Below are 15,295 nucleotides of genomic sequence, written 5' to 3'. Positions count from 1 at the left end.
AACTAACTAAAAACCTTAACATTCTGCCATAGAAATTCTCATTGTTATCTCCTTCTCAAGAGTCTTTTCACACACACACACACACACACACACACACACACACACAATCTCCAATTCATAAACAAAAGATCTCTTAGTGAAGACTGGTCAGAAATTGGACATGGATATATATCTGCAAGCAACAATACAATTTCTTGAGTAAACTAGATACAGTCAGAACAAAATCTGTGCAGATCCTGTGCCATTCACATGATTCAGTAAGCAGGTAACCAGCTAATATAACTGTTATGAGTTTTGTCATTGTATCAAGAGACAATGTTAAAACATACCTTCCAATAATAATGGATTTTGGAGTGCAGTACGTATTGCATCATCAAATTAGTCCTATTAGAGAAGTATGGCTCACTGCAAATTACGACCTCTGCCATCTTGTTAGGTCTGTTGTGTTACTAGCAGTACCAGACTGAGAGGTGAAAATGAACATAAGACCTGACAGGCGCAATAGCCGAGTGGTTAAAGCGTTGGACTTTCAATCTGAGGGTCCCGGGTTCGAATCACGGTGATGGCACCTGGTGGGTAAAGGGTGGAGATTTTTACGATCTCCCAGGTCAACATATGTGCAGACCTGCTAGTGCCTGAACCCCCTTCATGTGTATATGCAAGCAGAAGATCAAGTACGCACGTTAAAGATCCTGTAATCCATGTCAGCGTTCGGTGGGTTATGGAAACAAGAACATACCCAGCATGCACACCCCCGAAAACGGGGTATGGCTGCCTTCATGGCGGGGTAAAAACGGTCATACACGTAAAAGCCCACTCATGTGCATACGAGTGAACGCAGAAGAAGAAGAAGAAGAACATAAGACCCTGAGAAATGTTAAGGGTGGTTGGTTAATCACAACACTGGAAACTGTAAGAAATCTAAGTGTTTATCTGCTAATAACCATCACATTACACTGATGCCCTCTGTCAACTGCATCCACAAAATACAACTAATTGTAGGTTGAACATTTTGTAATGCACAACAGGTCAACAAATATAAGGTAGAAAAATAAAATTAATAACACACATTAAGGCCAATCTTTTAGTACAGTATACTGGTTTCAGGTCATATTTGGCATTTCATGGTATTCACATTTGGTACTACTTACAGCTGATAGTTTACAGCCATATTAGACAATCATAGTTGGTTAAGACATGCAATGGCTACATGAAAAGAAGACAACACCAAAATCAAGCAAGTTCTGAGTAAGTATGTAAACCTGTTCAAAGTTAACTACATGACAAACTGACATGATTCTGGAAATAACATAGAATCAAGATTGTGTAACAATCTTTCTTTGAGTGTGATAACCTTGGCAACAAGAAGTGATTACATCACTTCTTAGATTACATTATTTCTTAGGTGTTCTATTTTTATTTTTATCTTACAATCTGGCCCTTATCTAGCCAAGAACAAATTCAGTCTCTATCTCATTCCATTTCCTTTTCTTTGTCATTTTTACACACATGCACACACAGAGATGATCTTAGAGGAAGAACATCACTCTCAATCACCATAGCAGACCAACCTTGTTTAAGTTAACATTACTCTTGTCTTGAAGAAACGAATATGTTACCAAAAACTTGGCATTTTTTTCTTTTTAAATCATTTTAGGAGAAGCACTATGAGCTGATAATATGATATTGTTCAAATGCATATTTTTCATGAATTACATGTATCATATTTATGTACCCATTATTATCTAAAATGTGTCTTATTTATGTGTACCCACTTCAAATGAGGCCATGGCCTTTCTTGAAAAAAACATCTTTTATAGCTAAATAATCACAAAATAGCTGAAGACATTCAGTACCTAATGTTATCAGTCTGATAATAAATAAAGTTCCATAGACTTCCTCAATGTCATGGTTCTGAACTGCATTTATTTATCATTATTTTTTATTCCTGTTTATAGTCCAGCAGACCACACAGGCCCATATCAGGACTGCCCAACCACACAAATATCCTACCGTGTTAAACACAAAAATGTAATGTACACACAAACCTTAAGATGAACCTTCAAAACACAGTTCATGACACATTATCTTAGTGCAAATAAGATTAGGCCTTGCTGAGGACGTCAACCATTCTGCTTATTTCATCATTCCCTGATTACAAAAAAAATCCTAAAAAAGAAAAAAACAACAATACTTCAAAGTCAAACAAAAAATACATAAAAAGGCCATATAGGCAAATTACACTCCAGAACGGGCAGCTAAAGCCCATCCAAGTGTTTACAATTTCACGACCTAATTGCTAGAGCAAAACAGCACAGACAGTACATCCGAGACTGTGGAAAAGAGAAAAAAAAGTGTCAAGGCTTGCTCAAAAAAAGAAAGGGGAATGGACTGGGAAGGCAGAAAAAGGAGAGAACAGTGAAGGAACAAAAACCAAAAAAAAAGGCAAAAATAAAGTGAGTAATAGAAAAGAGGAAATTTCTATCACAAAATTTTCAGAAGGCAGGGATGCCATTCATACTGAAAGACCCCTGGCGTCCCCATGGGGGAGAACTGCATTTCAGTACTGACAAGAGTGAGACTGGCATTTTCCCTTTCCTGCTCCAACTGTCACTTCAACATCACAGAGGTGTATAAAACTTGAAATCTTCCCCAGACTGTTGCCTGAAAAAGTGCTGTGTTTGCCCATTCATTATTGAAGTATACTTAAACATGTGCACACACATTAATGCCTATCTACTTATGCATGCATACTTGCACACTAGCACACACACACTCAACCCCAGCATAATGAAAACACACACACACACACACACACACACACACACACACACACACACACACACACACAAAAGAGATGGAGAGACAGACAGACAATAAGGCATAAGAAACAGAATGAACAGAAATAAAGCAAGGCATGAGCTCAATATAAACCTCACATATTAACCTGTAATAACAACACACATGTCAAGCCATTCGCAGGTGCAAACATGCACACACAATGTTTTACAGATTTAAGCAAAAATCACTTCCACTCATCAAAATATTTACAACATTCAGTTTCAAAAGCACATTGCAGTTCATCCCATCTTCATGGATAGCAATCTAACATGACAGTCTTTTGACATAAAAGCAACATTCACTGCAAATGTCACATGTGCACAAAACATGGAATCACACTGAAAGAACGAAAGCATCCACGACTAGCATGTATAAATCCACCACAAACTGAAATCGTTATCAACCTAAACTCTTCATAAGACATCTTAACTAATCTATCAGAATGTTTTGCTTTTATTCTTTTTTTTGCTTTTCTTTTTCTCAGAGTTGGAAAACTCATGTCAGTTTCTGGTCTACATCCATGTAGGTTTATGTTCACATGTTGATAAAATCCATATCCATTAGTTTCAGACATTAACATCAAGAATACCTGTCAGTAAATATTTGTGTACATATCCATTAGTTTCAGATCAGTCAACATCAAGATTACCTGTCCATCAATATTAACAAAACAATGATACTTTCATAGTCTGCAGGGGAAAAAGAGGTGTTCTTTTAATCAGAATAGGCTTATAATTATATGAATCATGGATGGTAACCAATACATTCCAGAATAATCTGCGACTGTCACAGATGGGAGTGACTGATTTTTTTTTTTTTTCAATACTTAAAAAGTTTGCAGCCAGGTCTAGAAGCCACTTAAATATATATTTCTTAGATAAATGAATAAATGAATTACCAAAATGACCAATACTGAAATCCATATAACAAGGAAATACTCCCAACCATGCTATGTGTGCATGTTTCAATGCCCAAGATGGCAAACGAAATTAAACTCTTGCTTTGCAAGCATACTGGTGATACTGTTATGTGTTCTCTAATACTTGGAGATGGGCTGGGATGGTTCATTTCCAAAACATAAATACTATAAAAATATATAAAAAATTTTAAATACCCCCCCCTCCTAAAACCCCTAACTCTCCCTTTCATTTCTCCAAAAAGATGGGCTGGGTTTATACCTCACTCCTCAAACCCACAAACACACACAAAAACACCCACTAAAAACACACACACAAATGCCTCATGCACAACAACTAAAACCAGGACCATATACATCGCACACAAACATATACACAGACAAATCAAAATGCATGCTTACCAGCACAAACTGCAAATATCAAAAAAAAAAAAAAAAAAAAAAAAAAGAGAGAGTGTGCGAGAGAGAAAAAAAAAAGAGTAAGGAGACGAGGATGAAAAAAAAAAAAGAAAGAAAAATGATGACAACTAAAAGCAGCCAGGCATGCTAACTGGAAAGTCTTACCTATACCTAAATTTTGAGCCTACAGAGAAAATCTTTTTGGAGGGAGGGTTGGGGTGGTGGAGGCGAAAGAAAGTGTGGTGTTCCACGCACGACTTCCACAGGCTTTTGCAGGAGCGGTAGCTGACCATGTTGAACCCAATCAGATTCTCCACAGAGTCATTCTGGAACAAACAAAAAATAATCACAATAATGCAAATAATATTTTTTAACAAAAAAATAAAAATTAAAAATTTTTTTTTTTAAATCAATCTGGAACAAACACAAGCACAAAATAATCACAATAATGCAAATAATATTTTTTTTCCAAAAAAATTAAAACAAGAAATACCAGCAAAAGTGGCTGTGTTTTAAGTGTTTTGAATTAGGAATAATTACTGTTTAAAAAAAAAAAAAAGTCTCTATAAAACAGACATATTTAATCTTTCTCTTTAATGATCAGTTTTTTCCGTCTATAAAAAAAAATTAAAAAAAAAAAAAAAAAAATGAACAGAACAGCATTGAAGATATCAGGTCTTAAACCTAAATAATAATAATAATAATAACAATCAACAAAAATAAGAAAAAACAGCAAAACTGGCTGTGTGTAAAGTGTTCAGAATTATAAACAATTACTCAGTTACAAAAAAACAAAACAAAAAAAAACAACAATATTTAATGTTTCTCCTTCATAGTCATTCCATTCTCTCTGCTGAGAAAGAAAACACTGGACAGGATGGTGGATTTTGAGTGGATAAAATTGAAGAGAAACGAAAAGAGATTGTAACAGTCATACGATAGCCGAGTTGCAGAAAAGAACATGATTACTGTGCAACAGAGACACAGTACGTGGTGTGACAAAACCACATCCCTCATTTCATTTGGATACTGCATACCTCCATTTACAACTGTCAGAAGCATAATTAAAAAACCCTCTGGTCCTGAACCAATATGCATTCTTAAAAATGCTCAACAGTACTTGTGAGAAAGGTGTGGGGAGAAGGGGGAGAGCTGGGGTTGGAGGTATGGATATAATGACGACTAGCGGTTATACTGAATTTTCTTTCCGAAAAAATTATCATAATGCCATCTTGTCATCTCTCTCACACCTCTTCAAACTAAGAACCATTTGCCTTGCATCACTGAAATCTGAAAACATTTGTACTTTTTAACCTCAACATTGTCATATTTGATGTAGAAAAGTGCTTTGTAATGGCCTTTATGAAATATCATGCACTGAGAAAACAGAACCTTAATGACAAGGAAATACTTCTTTTCCAAACAAAAAAAACCACTCAAAAAAGCCTCAAGATCATTAATAAAACTTATCATGTAAAGCATAAAGACACTCATTTATGCACAGTTTTATCTGCCTTTAAATGTTCTTATGAAGATTGTAAATGCCTTCTCTATCATTTATAAAACACAAGATGTCAAAGACATATATCATAATAAAGGCAGTTAGGTACAGGGAATGAGGAGAAGAAATGAAACGCAATGATAAGAGCTTAACTACTGTTAAGTTAGCTTGACTAAAAACAGAACATCTGTCTCCCTCTGACACCTTCCTCCATTCATTCCCTCCATCATCTACTTTCCAAATATCACCTCCAACCCTCACCCCTCAAACCTAAAAGAAAATGCTTGAATACATAAAATGAAAATCAAATGGAATGATGGACCAACAGATATGTGTACAAAAATATATAAACTAATAAAAGTAAACTGAAAATCAACAGCAATCCTCATACACAACTAACACCAAAAAAGTGCACTTTGACTAAATAAAGCTCCCTTTTGCGATACAGTACCCAACATTTTGTCCAAGCGCAAAATGACACAATGGCAAGTTACAAGTACAACATTGAACAGATGTGTGAGAGAGGTGACCACCCTGTCTCTGTACCAGAGTAAATGAAGAAAATGTTCAGCCCGCTATGAGATGATACATACAAAGTTAAAACTGATTGGTATGCTTTTCACAAAATTCATAACAAGGTTAAATGAACACTTTTAATCAATTCTTCAAGAACTGGTTTGCTATATATATTACAGACATGGTAATATTTTACAACATGCACAACAACAAAAGACCATTTATTCAAAAGTTCTTTAAAAAATGTATTAAAAAGAATAGTCTGCTCAAAGCACATCCAGATTACATACATGCTTGCATAATCTATTAACCATATTTTTTTACACACAGATCCATGCCACAGTCAAAAATTAGTTGACAGAAATTCAAACACAGAAAAACATTGCCAAGAAGCAATCACATCCACACCCATCTTTATCTTAAGTCAACTTTACACAGACTGATACAAAGGCAGCTTTCTGTTAATATATCGCTGCGATCACACTGCTGTGTAAGCATGTTCCATGTCCAGGATGGTGCAACATGGGTAAGGTTCTTATCTCCATAACCCACTGAGCATGGACATGTATATGGGAGTAGCTGATTTCTGATTATATGTGAATGGTTCAGGAGAACTAGCAGGTCTGCTTATGCTAATCAAGAGTAGAAAACATCCACTCTTTACTTGTCCCAACCTGCACCAATGTGACTACTAATCACCCATCACTGCATTTTTTTTCTTCTGTCCTTCTTCTTCTCTTCTTTTTTCTTCTTCTTCTCCCTCATTTTTGTAAAGAGTCATTGGGACACTGCACACAAGAGCTGTTCAGATTCCTCCAGGTCTGTTGGTTGCGTGTCAAAGCCTGGATCTTCATTCTGCAATGCTGTCAGTCCATCATTTTTTTCTGTCTTCCCCTCCGTCTCCCTCCTTCAATAGTTCCTTGGAGGACTGTTTTAACAAGGCCATAGGATCTTGTTATGTGGCAAAACCAGTATAACTTTCTTTTCTTAACTGATGTCAGCAGATCGTTATGAAGTCCAATATGCTGCCTGATGGTTTGACGCACTTGTTCACTGATGATGTGATCAGTGTATCTGATGTTTAGTATCTTGTAATAATATCTCATCTCCATGGCTTGAATTCTCTTGAAATCCACTGTGAGGGTCCATGTCTTGTATGCATACAGGAAGATGGAGTATACCAGCGCATGCAGAGTCTGATCTTCTGTTTCATGGAGATGTTTCTGTCCTTCCATATACGTTTCTTTTGTCCATGCCTTATCGGTGATCAGGAATCTAACAATGACTGATTACATGGCTTGTCGAACTTTCAAACAAACGTAAACAATTGAAGGGACACAACTCTCACTTGACAAATCATTTCTGTAGCACTGCCAATATGCTTTTAACTCTATGGGCAATGACAGCCTTTTTCATCAGCTGACCAGTCTAAGTTCACACAGTTTCACATATTCTGCTTAATATTCCTGGTTTTTCATGACCTTTAATATTTCAACCTATTTCTGAATCTCCTAAAGCATTCACATACTCGTCCTGATTCTAAAATTCTGTTTATACTACATGTATGCCATTTATTTTCTTTTATTTTCATATTTTATATTTCATATATCTATATTTCGCCTGGATTTTTGGAAAATTTTATTTCTAAATTTTTTTTTTCCACAGAAATGTATTTTCCTCTTTTTCTATTTGTTGCTTTTTCTTTCTTATTCCAGAGAGAAATGTATTTCCAATTTCGTTTTCTCTCAATAATTTGCATTGGGTTAGGCAGAAGAACAATCATGTTGTCAGATCAATGCATTTAGTACAGATACAATAGTAAGTGATGGCTTAATCACTGAATGGGAACATGAAGAATGTCAACAGCAAAGCGAAAGCCATCACGTTCTATTTACCAAGTAAAGAAAATGGATAACAAAAGAGTTCACATAAGCAAAATAGGACACACACACACACACACACACACACACACATGAAAACACACATGAAAACACACACACACACAACACACACACACACACACACACACACACAACACTTCAACAGCATCTGCTAAACAACTTGTTGAAAATCCTCAAACTCAAAGACAGTGATATTTGTGTTGCAAGTTTTATACAGTATTCATCAAATAAAAATGAAACAACCACAGCTCTCTCCCCTCCATCTTCGTAAACAGATATAAAATAAGAGAGTCTTGAAAAAATCATAGTGAGTGTGACAGAAAATGAATGTAAGTTACAGTTATCAGACTGAAAATGTATAGTTATCAGACTGAAAATGTATAGTTATCAGACTGAAAATGTATAGTTATCAGACTGAAAATACACAGTTATCAGACTGAAAATGTATAGTTATCAGACTGAAAATGTATAGTTATCAGACTGAAAATGTATAAGATAAGAGAGGCAAAGCCTTCAAGACTCATTTGTCATACACACTTTATCCATTAACCCCTAGGCTGCCTGCATGACGAGATAACTCGTCATGGCAAGCATGTATGCTTCGCTGCCACAATGACGAGATAACTCATCATCGAAATATTCTGACTTTTCCCTGCTTTGCATTCAGTTCGCTGACAAAAATGCTGGTAGCTTTAGCTTGGGGAATCTTTCTAGATTCTATTCATAGCTAGAAACACCATCTGCGTCATAAGGCAGTCCTTTATTTGAACGTTTTGGTTGGGTTACTGGCCACAGTCTTTGCCTGGCTCCTCTCCTCGCTCGCTCAACAAAATGTCGGACTGACTCCGTGTTCAAGACATGCGATCGTGGCGAACTAAATCAACCAAGATTACTGTCTTTAGCTGATGCTCAGAAAGAATTGGAGCATAAATTCGAAGGAGAAGACAGTGGTGAACATTTATAGGACGATTTGATAGAAAATAAAGGGAGCAATCAAGAGAGTGGCCAAGATACAACTATCAGTGAGTGATGCAGGCTGTTCAACTCTAGCAGACGACAGGTCACCGAATTTTTAGCAGGGCACCGTATGAGCTATTTTCTTGGCACTCAGCCAACGCGGTCTGATGAAGTGACGGTGTGAGAGGGGTGAAGAGGAGGGGGCGTGGCCTCACATCCATATTATCACTTGCAGAAGTCACAATGCATCTATTTCTTTTTCAGTTTTTTTATATTGTGGTTGTTCTAGTATGATTTTGTGTGTGCAGATATCCATTTGTCCAGAAAATGATATTTTTGTGCAAATTACCAGACTAATGTTTGTAATGAGCAAGTTGAAAACGTGACAAAAAACAAAACACTGATTTCAAAACAACAGCATGTCACTTAAAATGCATAAAATGGGAAAACATCATGTGTTTTGTATTCTTTATTCATTTCCCTTTCAGAAAATATATACTTTTATGGGTCTTTCTCCAATAACAAAGAGCACAGAATTTTTTGAAAATTTATACCCATTTTTTGTGAAAAAACCCTGGCAAACAGATTTCACTTAAATCTTATTTTCCTGGCAGCGAAAGGGTTAAAGGAATTATGAAACTGGAAAAAAAGAAGAAAAAAAACAAACAAAAAAGAGGGAGAGAGAGAAAAAGTCTTTAAAATTATATTCTATATTAAACATTATTAAGCTTTGGGAAAAAAAAGCAAAAAAATCCCTGGAGTTGGATTAAACCATGCACATTGTGGCCAGAACCAAGTGGACTTACTCGCAGCACTACAGCGCATCTGCCAAATGACAGCCAAAATTAATATTTTAACTTATGTTTCTTCAGAGCTAAACAATGATGACTGTATTCGGGGTGAAAACACCATTTAAATTCCATTATTTTGATGCTTGTCGATTATTCAATTTTTTTTTATATATAAGCTGACAGTAAATGAGACGTTGCCATACCATCAGGCACACTGCAACACGTAGCCATTTTCTCTAGATCTGCACAGACCTATTACTGGAAACTGAGAGGTGCGGTCGATTCAGTTTGTTTTTAGCATTCATTCTAATTAATTCAGTATTCACTTTAAAATGTTCATAAGCAATATACATGTCGGTGGTGTAGTGTCACTGTATGTGCTCTGTCCAAATTTTGTATTTCTTTTCTTTGAACTGTGAACAAGACAAACGATGTCATGCCATCTTCAAACACAAACGTACGTTCCCACAACTTGGAAGAGCCCAGATTATAAATTTCTGGTTCTGGAGTCTCAACGAAATAAACAGTTCATGATCTGGAAATATGGCTTAATCCGGCAGACTTACAACCTACTACTGGTATTACTGTAAAGATTTTATTTTTTCTACTATGTCTAATCCAAATATGGTAATGGCAGACAAAGTATTTCCAGAGAAAATGAATTTTAACACACACACAGACACTAAAAAAAAAAATAAAAAATAAAATAAAAAGTTCAGAGGAATGCATTGTGCATTTGATCTTTGATTGCCCTTCTGTGAGTTGGGATGACAAATCTTTTTTCAATGATTCCAGTCTCACCAAATATTCCCAGCATCATTGCAGTCAGCTCTGATTTCAACAAGGATATACCAATATTTCAGTCTTTACACTGTATTTAGGGACTTTCAGTGTTTGTGAACAAGTTGCTTGACAGGGTAAAAGATTTCTTTCTGCAGTTGATTCAGTCTTTGCAATCCATCATTAATTCAAGCTGTCTTGGTAAGCAAACAACTCAAATACACCAAATATTTTTTCCAGTATGCAGAGCTCATTTCAAACCTACTCAGAAAGACTTCAATGAATAAACTGTCTAGTCTGAGATTCAGTTTCAGTTGAAATAACTGGATAACTAGCACTCTCTCTTTCTCTCTCATCCCAGTTGTTCTGACCGCATGATTCAGACTGAATGTTTCAAACCCCTTTTGAAAGGCTTAAATGAATACATTATCAAGTCTGAGAGAAAGAGAGAGAGAGGAGGAGCTCACTCTCTCTCACTCTCTCTGACACATGAGGGCAAGTTGTTTTTAACACATACTGGAAGCTGTGAATCAATGACATGTAGCGAAAAGCGCCAGAAAGGCAACATGGAGAAAAAACAAGAAGACAACAAGCTGACAGAGAGGAGACTGCTTCCAATTCCGCCCTATGCTGCACTGCACAGACTGATCCTGACCCAGCCACCTGTATAGCAGTCACAGAGAATAAGTGTAGATACACACGCCTATGGAAACCACAGTACTGTTAAAACAGTAACACCCACCCAAACCCTCTTCCCAGTGCTGTGTAGACACTCAGAGACTGTCAGTGAAGAAGTGATACATGAACAGAAACAGTCCAGGAGAAATGCACTTCATCACAACAGCAGCAAGCAGTACAAGCCAGACAACTGTGTGTCCACACACACACACACACAAACACACACACACTGTTAAAGAGTTGCAGCACCACCAGCACTCCCCATCGTGCACACACAGGTTACCACGGTTACAGTGTTACCAACACTCCCCACTGTGTACACACAGGTTACAGATAGCTACAGAGTCCAACAACACTAAGTTGCATTTTACTTGTGATTTCGCATTTTTCCCATCCGCTGGGGGATCTACGCTATCTGTCACCTGAAATGAGGAAAGCACATCCAAGTATGGTTAGAAAAAACCCTGCCAAATTAACACAATATTACTGAATAAATCATAGCACAAGAGCTTTGCTGAGGAAATCACATCCAAGTATGGTTAGAAAAAACCCCTGCCAAATTAACACAATATTACTGAATAAATCATAGCACAAGAGCTTTGCCCTGCTCAGCAGAACCAAAAAACCCAAAGAATCAAAATATGGACATAAATTTTTGCACGTAAATTTTGTCTGTGACTGTTGCTGTATGTGCTTTCAGTTATCAACTAAGGAGGAAGAACAGACAAAATGCCTACCACAGGACAAATAATCACCAGAGGAGTGCTCTCTTGATGATTGCTCCTCTAGCAAAATAATCCCCCCACTACCTCCCCCCAAAATGCCCAACATCACAGAACTGCTCTGAACAAATTTTACTAATTTAGGCCTTGGTTAGCAAATTTCTTCACTCAAGAAATTTCTGCAGTGTTTAGAACATTGATACACAATACACCACAATACACAAGTACCAATTATAGCTCTAAAAGTTGTTGATTTGAATTTTTTTTTTTTAATTATCTTGCATTTATGTGAATATAACAAATAAGGAGGAAAGAATATTTTTTACCAAGGTGTTGCTTCAAGTCCCATAAAACAGCATGCCACACTGACAGATTCACATAAATCAACTATTAAAACATAAGATTGTAACATATTCAGCTAAAAGAATAAAACTACATCGTAAAAATAAAATCAAAACTGACTTAAATCAGTCAACCACTCCATTGAAGAAAAATAAATACATATAAAATGAACAACAATATGAACAAGAACATACATCTTTTTTTCTTTTTTTTTCTTTTTTTTTTTTTAATACAGAACAGATGCTTTAGCAGATTCCTCTGCCCCAATCACATCCCACTTCAGTTTGCCAACAAACCTTCAGCAAACCACAGTGACAGGAATGACAAAACAATACCAGACACACTGACACAACAAACTGATCAACGTGAATTAAGCATTTCTATACAACATTCAGTCATTAGCTCACCACATCTCTCCTGAGCTGAATGAAGAACTGTTTTCTCTTGAACGAAATCTTGACAATTTTTGCCCTGAAAAAAAAAGAAGAAAAAGAAACAGCATTATACACCCATCTTACACTCTCTCTCTCTCTTTCTCTTGTTCAAACAAACACACATACACACATCCACTTAAACACTGGCTCAAACACTAACAGATGTGGGGATGGGGACGAATAATATTGTTAATTTTTGTACTAATGCCTGTTCTCTAAATAGGGCTCTAGGTGCTTTACAAAAGCAGGTAAATACACAAGCACACACACATGTGCACGCACACATACACACACCCACACACACATCGTTCACATCTGACCTGGGATCAACAGGTAGAGCTTCAGGAAATCATGTCAGGTAAAGATGTTCACGTCACTTCCTTCATGCCATTTTATCACATATATTCGATATCTCCTTTCTGTCATATGAGACCTCATAGGTGGGAGATAAATATGATCCAATCATATTTCATGACAGATGGGGCCAGCACAAAGTTTTCTCCTACTAACCCGTATATACTTTGCCCACACACTTTTTCTCCCCCACATAAAAGTAGAACACATCTCTCTCCCTCACCTTTCTCTCATACTCAGTATTTTTGACTGCATGTTTAGAAAGTCTCAATGAATTTCAAATAAATAAATCTCGCCTGACCTCTCACTCTCTAACATGAACACATTCACAATCTTTTCTCCCCCACATACACTTGCACAAATCTCTCCCTCTCTCTCTCTGATACTAGTAAACTCTTCAAATAGCACAACATACAGTAAAACCAGTAGATATCCTCTGTATATTCCAACTTATATCAAATGTATCAAATTCTGGTTAAAGTTAACAACGCTGCCTGAGTACAGATTGTGTCAACAAGAATGAATAATGCTACTTAATACAAAACCGGAAAACTTAAATTGGTGCATAATGTAAAACGAGCTTTAACTGATAACAGGTTTGGACTAATTTGGTTGAAACAGGGAGTTGGTATTGGAATACTATTTATTACAGAATTAAAGGACAGGCTTGTACCATCTTCTTACAAACAGAAGTAATGCTCTGAAATGAAAGAAAATGACAAGTATGCATGGTTCTTTTCCTTTAAAAGTATTTTTTCTAGCAGAGAAGTATCTATTAATGGTCACAAACAAATGGCACAGAGACACTCTAGCCAGCTTTTGAATTCGTAGTTTAGGTCTCAGTGCAAACAAAACATGCATCCCCTTGACATTAGAATTTTGCATTCTAAGTTAATAAAATGTGAAAGTGTGTGTGTGTGTCTCTCTCTCCCTCTCTCTCACACACACACACATGCACAAACAAACATACACAAGAAAAAATCTATGGAACAGTAGATATAATAAACGAAAAACAAAAACAGACAAGTTTTACCACGAAAACGTGTTGATTTTAACATTGTTTTGAAAAACAACCAGGCCAGCAGATGTCACTCCAAGCTGAATCTCTACACTGCTTTGATCCTGTAAAGAAAAAGAAAAAAAAAAACCATACTGATCATCAAGATCTCCTTACACAAGAAACACTAACCATAAAACATGAGTTCAGCACTATTTCTTGAGAACAAAAAATTCAGTAGTTCTTAGTGGCTGGGGTCAGAGAGAGAGAGGGTCTTCAGGACTAACAGGTTCAGAATTTATGACTCCCAGATTTCACTGGGCCCATACCGCTTTGCCACAGGCTATATGTTGCATGAATCACACCTCCACTGAGACCGCCACCAGCATTTCATCCGAACAAACGACAAGCATTTCAACAAACGCCATCAGCAAATGAGAATGTGACACCCATCTGCAAGGCTATTCTTTACCCACCAACAGTATACTTTATTGAACATATGGCTTGAAGTACCTGTGGCATAACAGATCTGTGCCACAATGGACCTGTGCCATAACGGACCTATGGCATATGAACTGATGGCATAACAACATCAATAATCATATGTTACTACAGAACCATTATCATTATTAACACAATAGGAAAGCGAACTCCATTTTCTTTCAAGAAACCTGCAATTTGCAGTACAAAAAGAAAAATCTTTCTCTCTTGAATAAAAAATAAATGAGCCATTGCACAAGTATTCCCATTACCGCAATTCATATATCACAGATGAACAACAAAACTAAAAGCAAAGCAATCTTTTTTTATTAAAAATAATAATAAGAGAGAGACAGAGAGAGACAGAGAGAAATTTAATGATATAATTTGTAACATAAAACCAAAGCAAACTCAAGTTTCTCTACAATAAGACAAATTACATTACTTTTTAACATCATTATCAAAGCAAAGATTCATATACAGTTCAGCAAAACATGTTACATTTCTTGACCAACATTAAACTCAAAGCTTCCCTAAAACATGTACTTGTCCTCACCTACATCATGAATGCAAGCAACAGCAGCCAGCGGAAATTTATATAGTTTTAAATAAAAAAATCAAAGCAAACTAAGAATATTATTAAACACATCTAGTCTGTCTCCTGATTTAATAACATCAATGCTGAA

At 36.4% G+C, this 15,295-nt stretch overlaps 1 protein-coding gene across 7 annotated transcripts in view; it reads right to left on the bottom strand.

The window, feature by feature from the left end:
- Positions 1–15,295, bottom strand: part of LOC143293449 (tyrosine-protein phosphatase non-receptor type 4-like) — a 138,004-nt gene that overhangs the window by 96,753 nt on the left and 25,956 nt on the right. For 4 of the 7 annotated variants that reach the window (XM_076604320.1, XM_076604313.1, XM_076604318.1 and 1 more), the window contains exons 9-12: positions 14,166–14,254; positions 12,752–12,815; positions 11,652–11,702; positions 4,322–4,482 (exon numbers count right to left, since the gene is read on the bottom strand). In XM_076604320.1, coding sequence (XP_076460435.1) covers positions 4,322–4,482; positions 11,652–11,702; positions 12,752–12,815; positions 14,166–14,254 — 365 coding nt within the window. The remainder of the gene's footprint in view (positions 1–4,321; positions 4,483–11,651; positions 11,703–12,751; positions 12,816–14,165; positions 14,255–15,295) is intronic. The other 3 variants (XM_076604316.1, XM_076604319.1, XM_076604317.1) reach the window with 2 other exon arrangements.

The sequence above is a fragment of the Babylonia areolata genome, chromosome 19 (genome assembly GCF_041734735.1).
Source record: "Babylonia areolata isolate BAREFJ2019XMU chromosome 19, ASM4173473v1, whole genome shotgun sequence".
In the NCBI taxonomy this organism is placed as follows: domain Eukaryota; kingdom Metazoa; phylum Mollusca; class Gastropoda; order Neogastropoda; family Buccinidae; genus Babylonia; species Babylonia areolata.
This window is presented reverse-complemented; position numbering and strand designations above follow the sequence as displayed.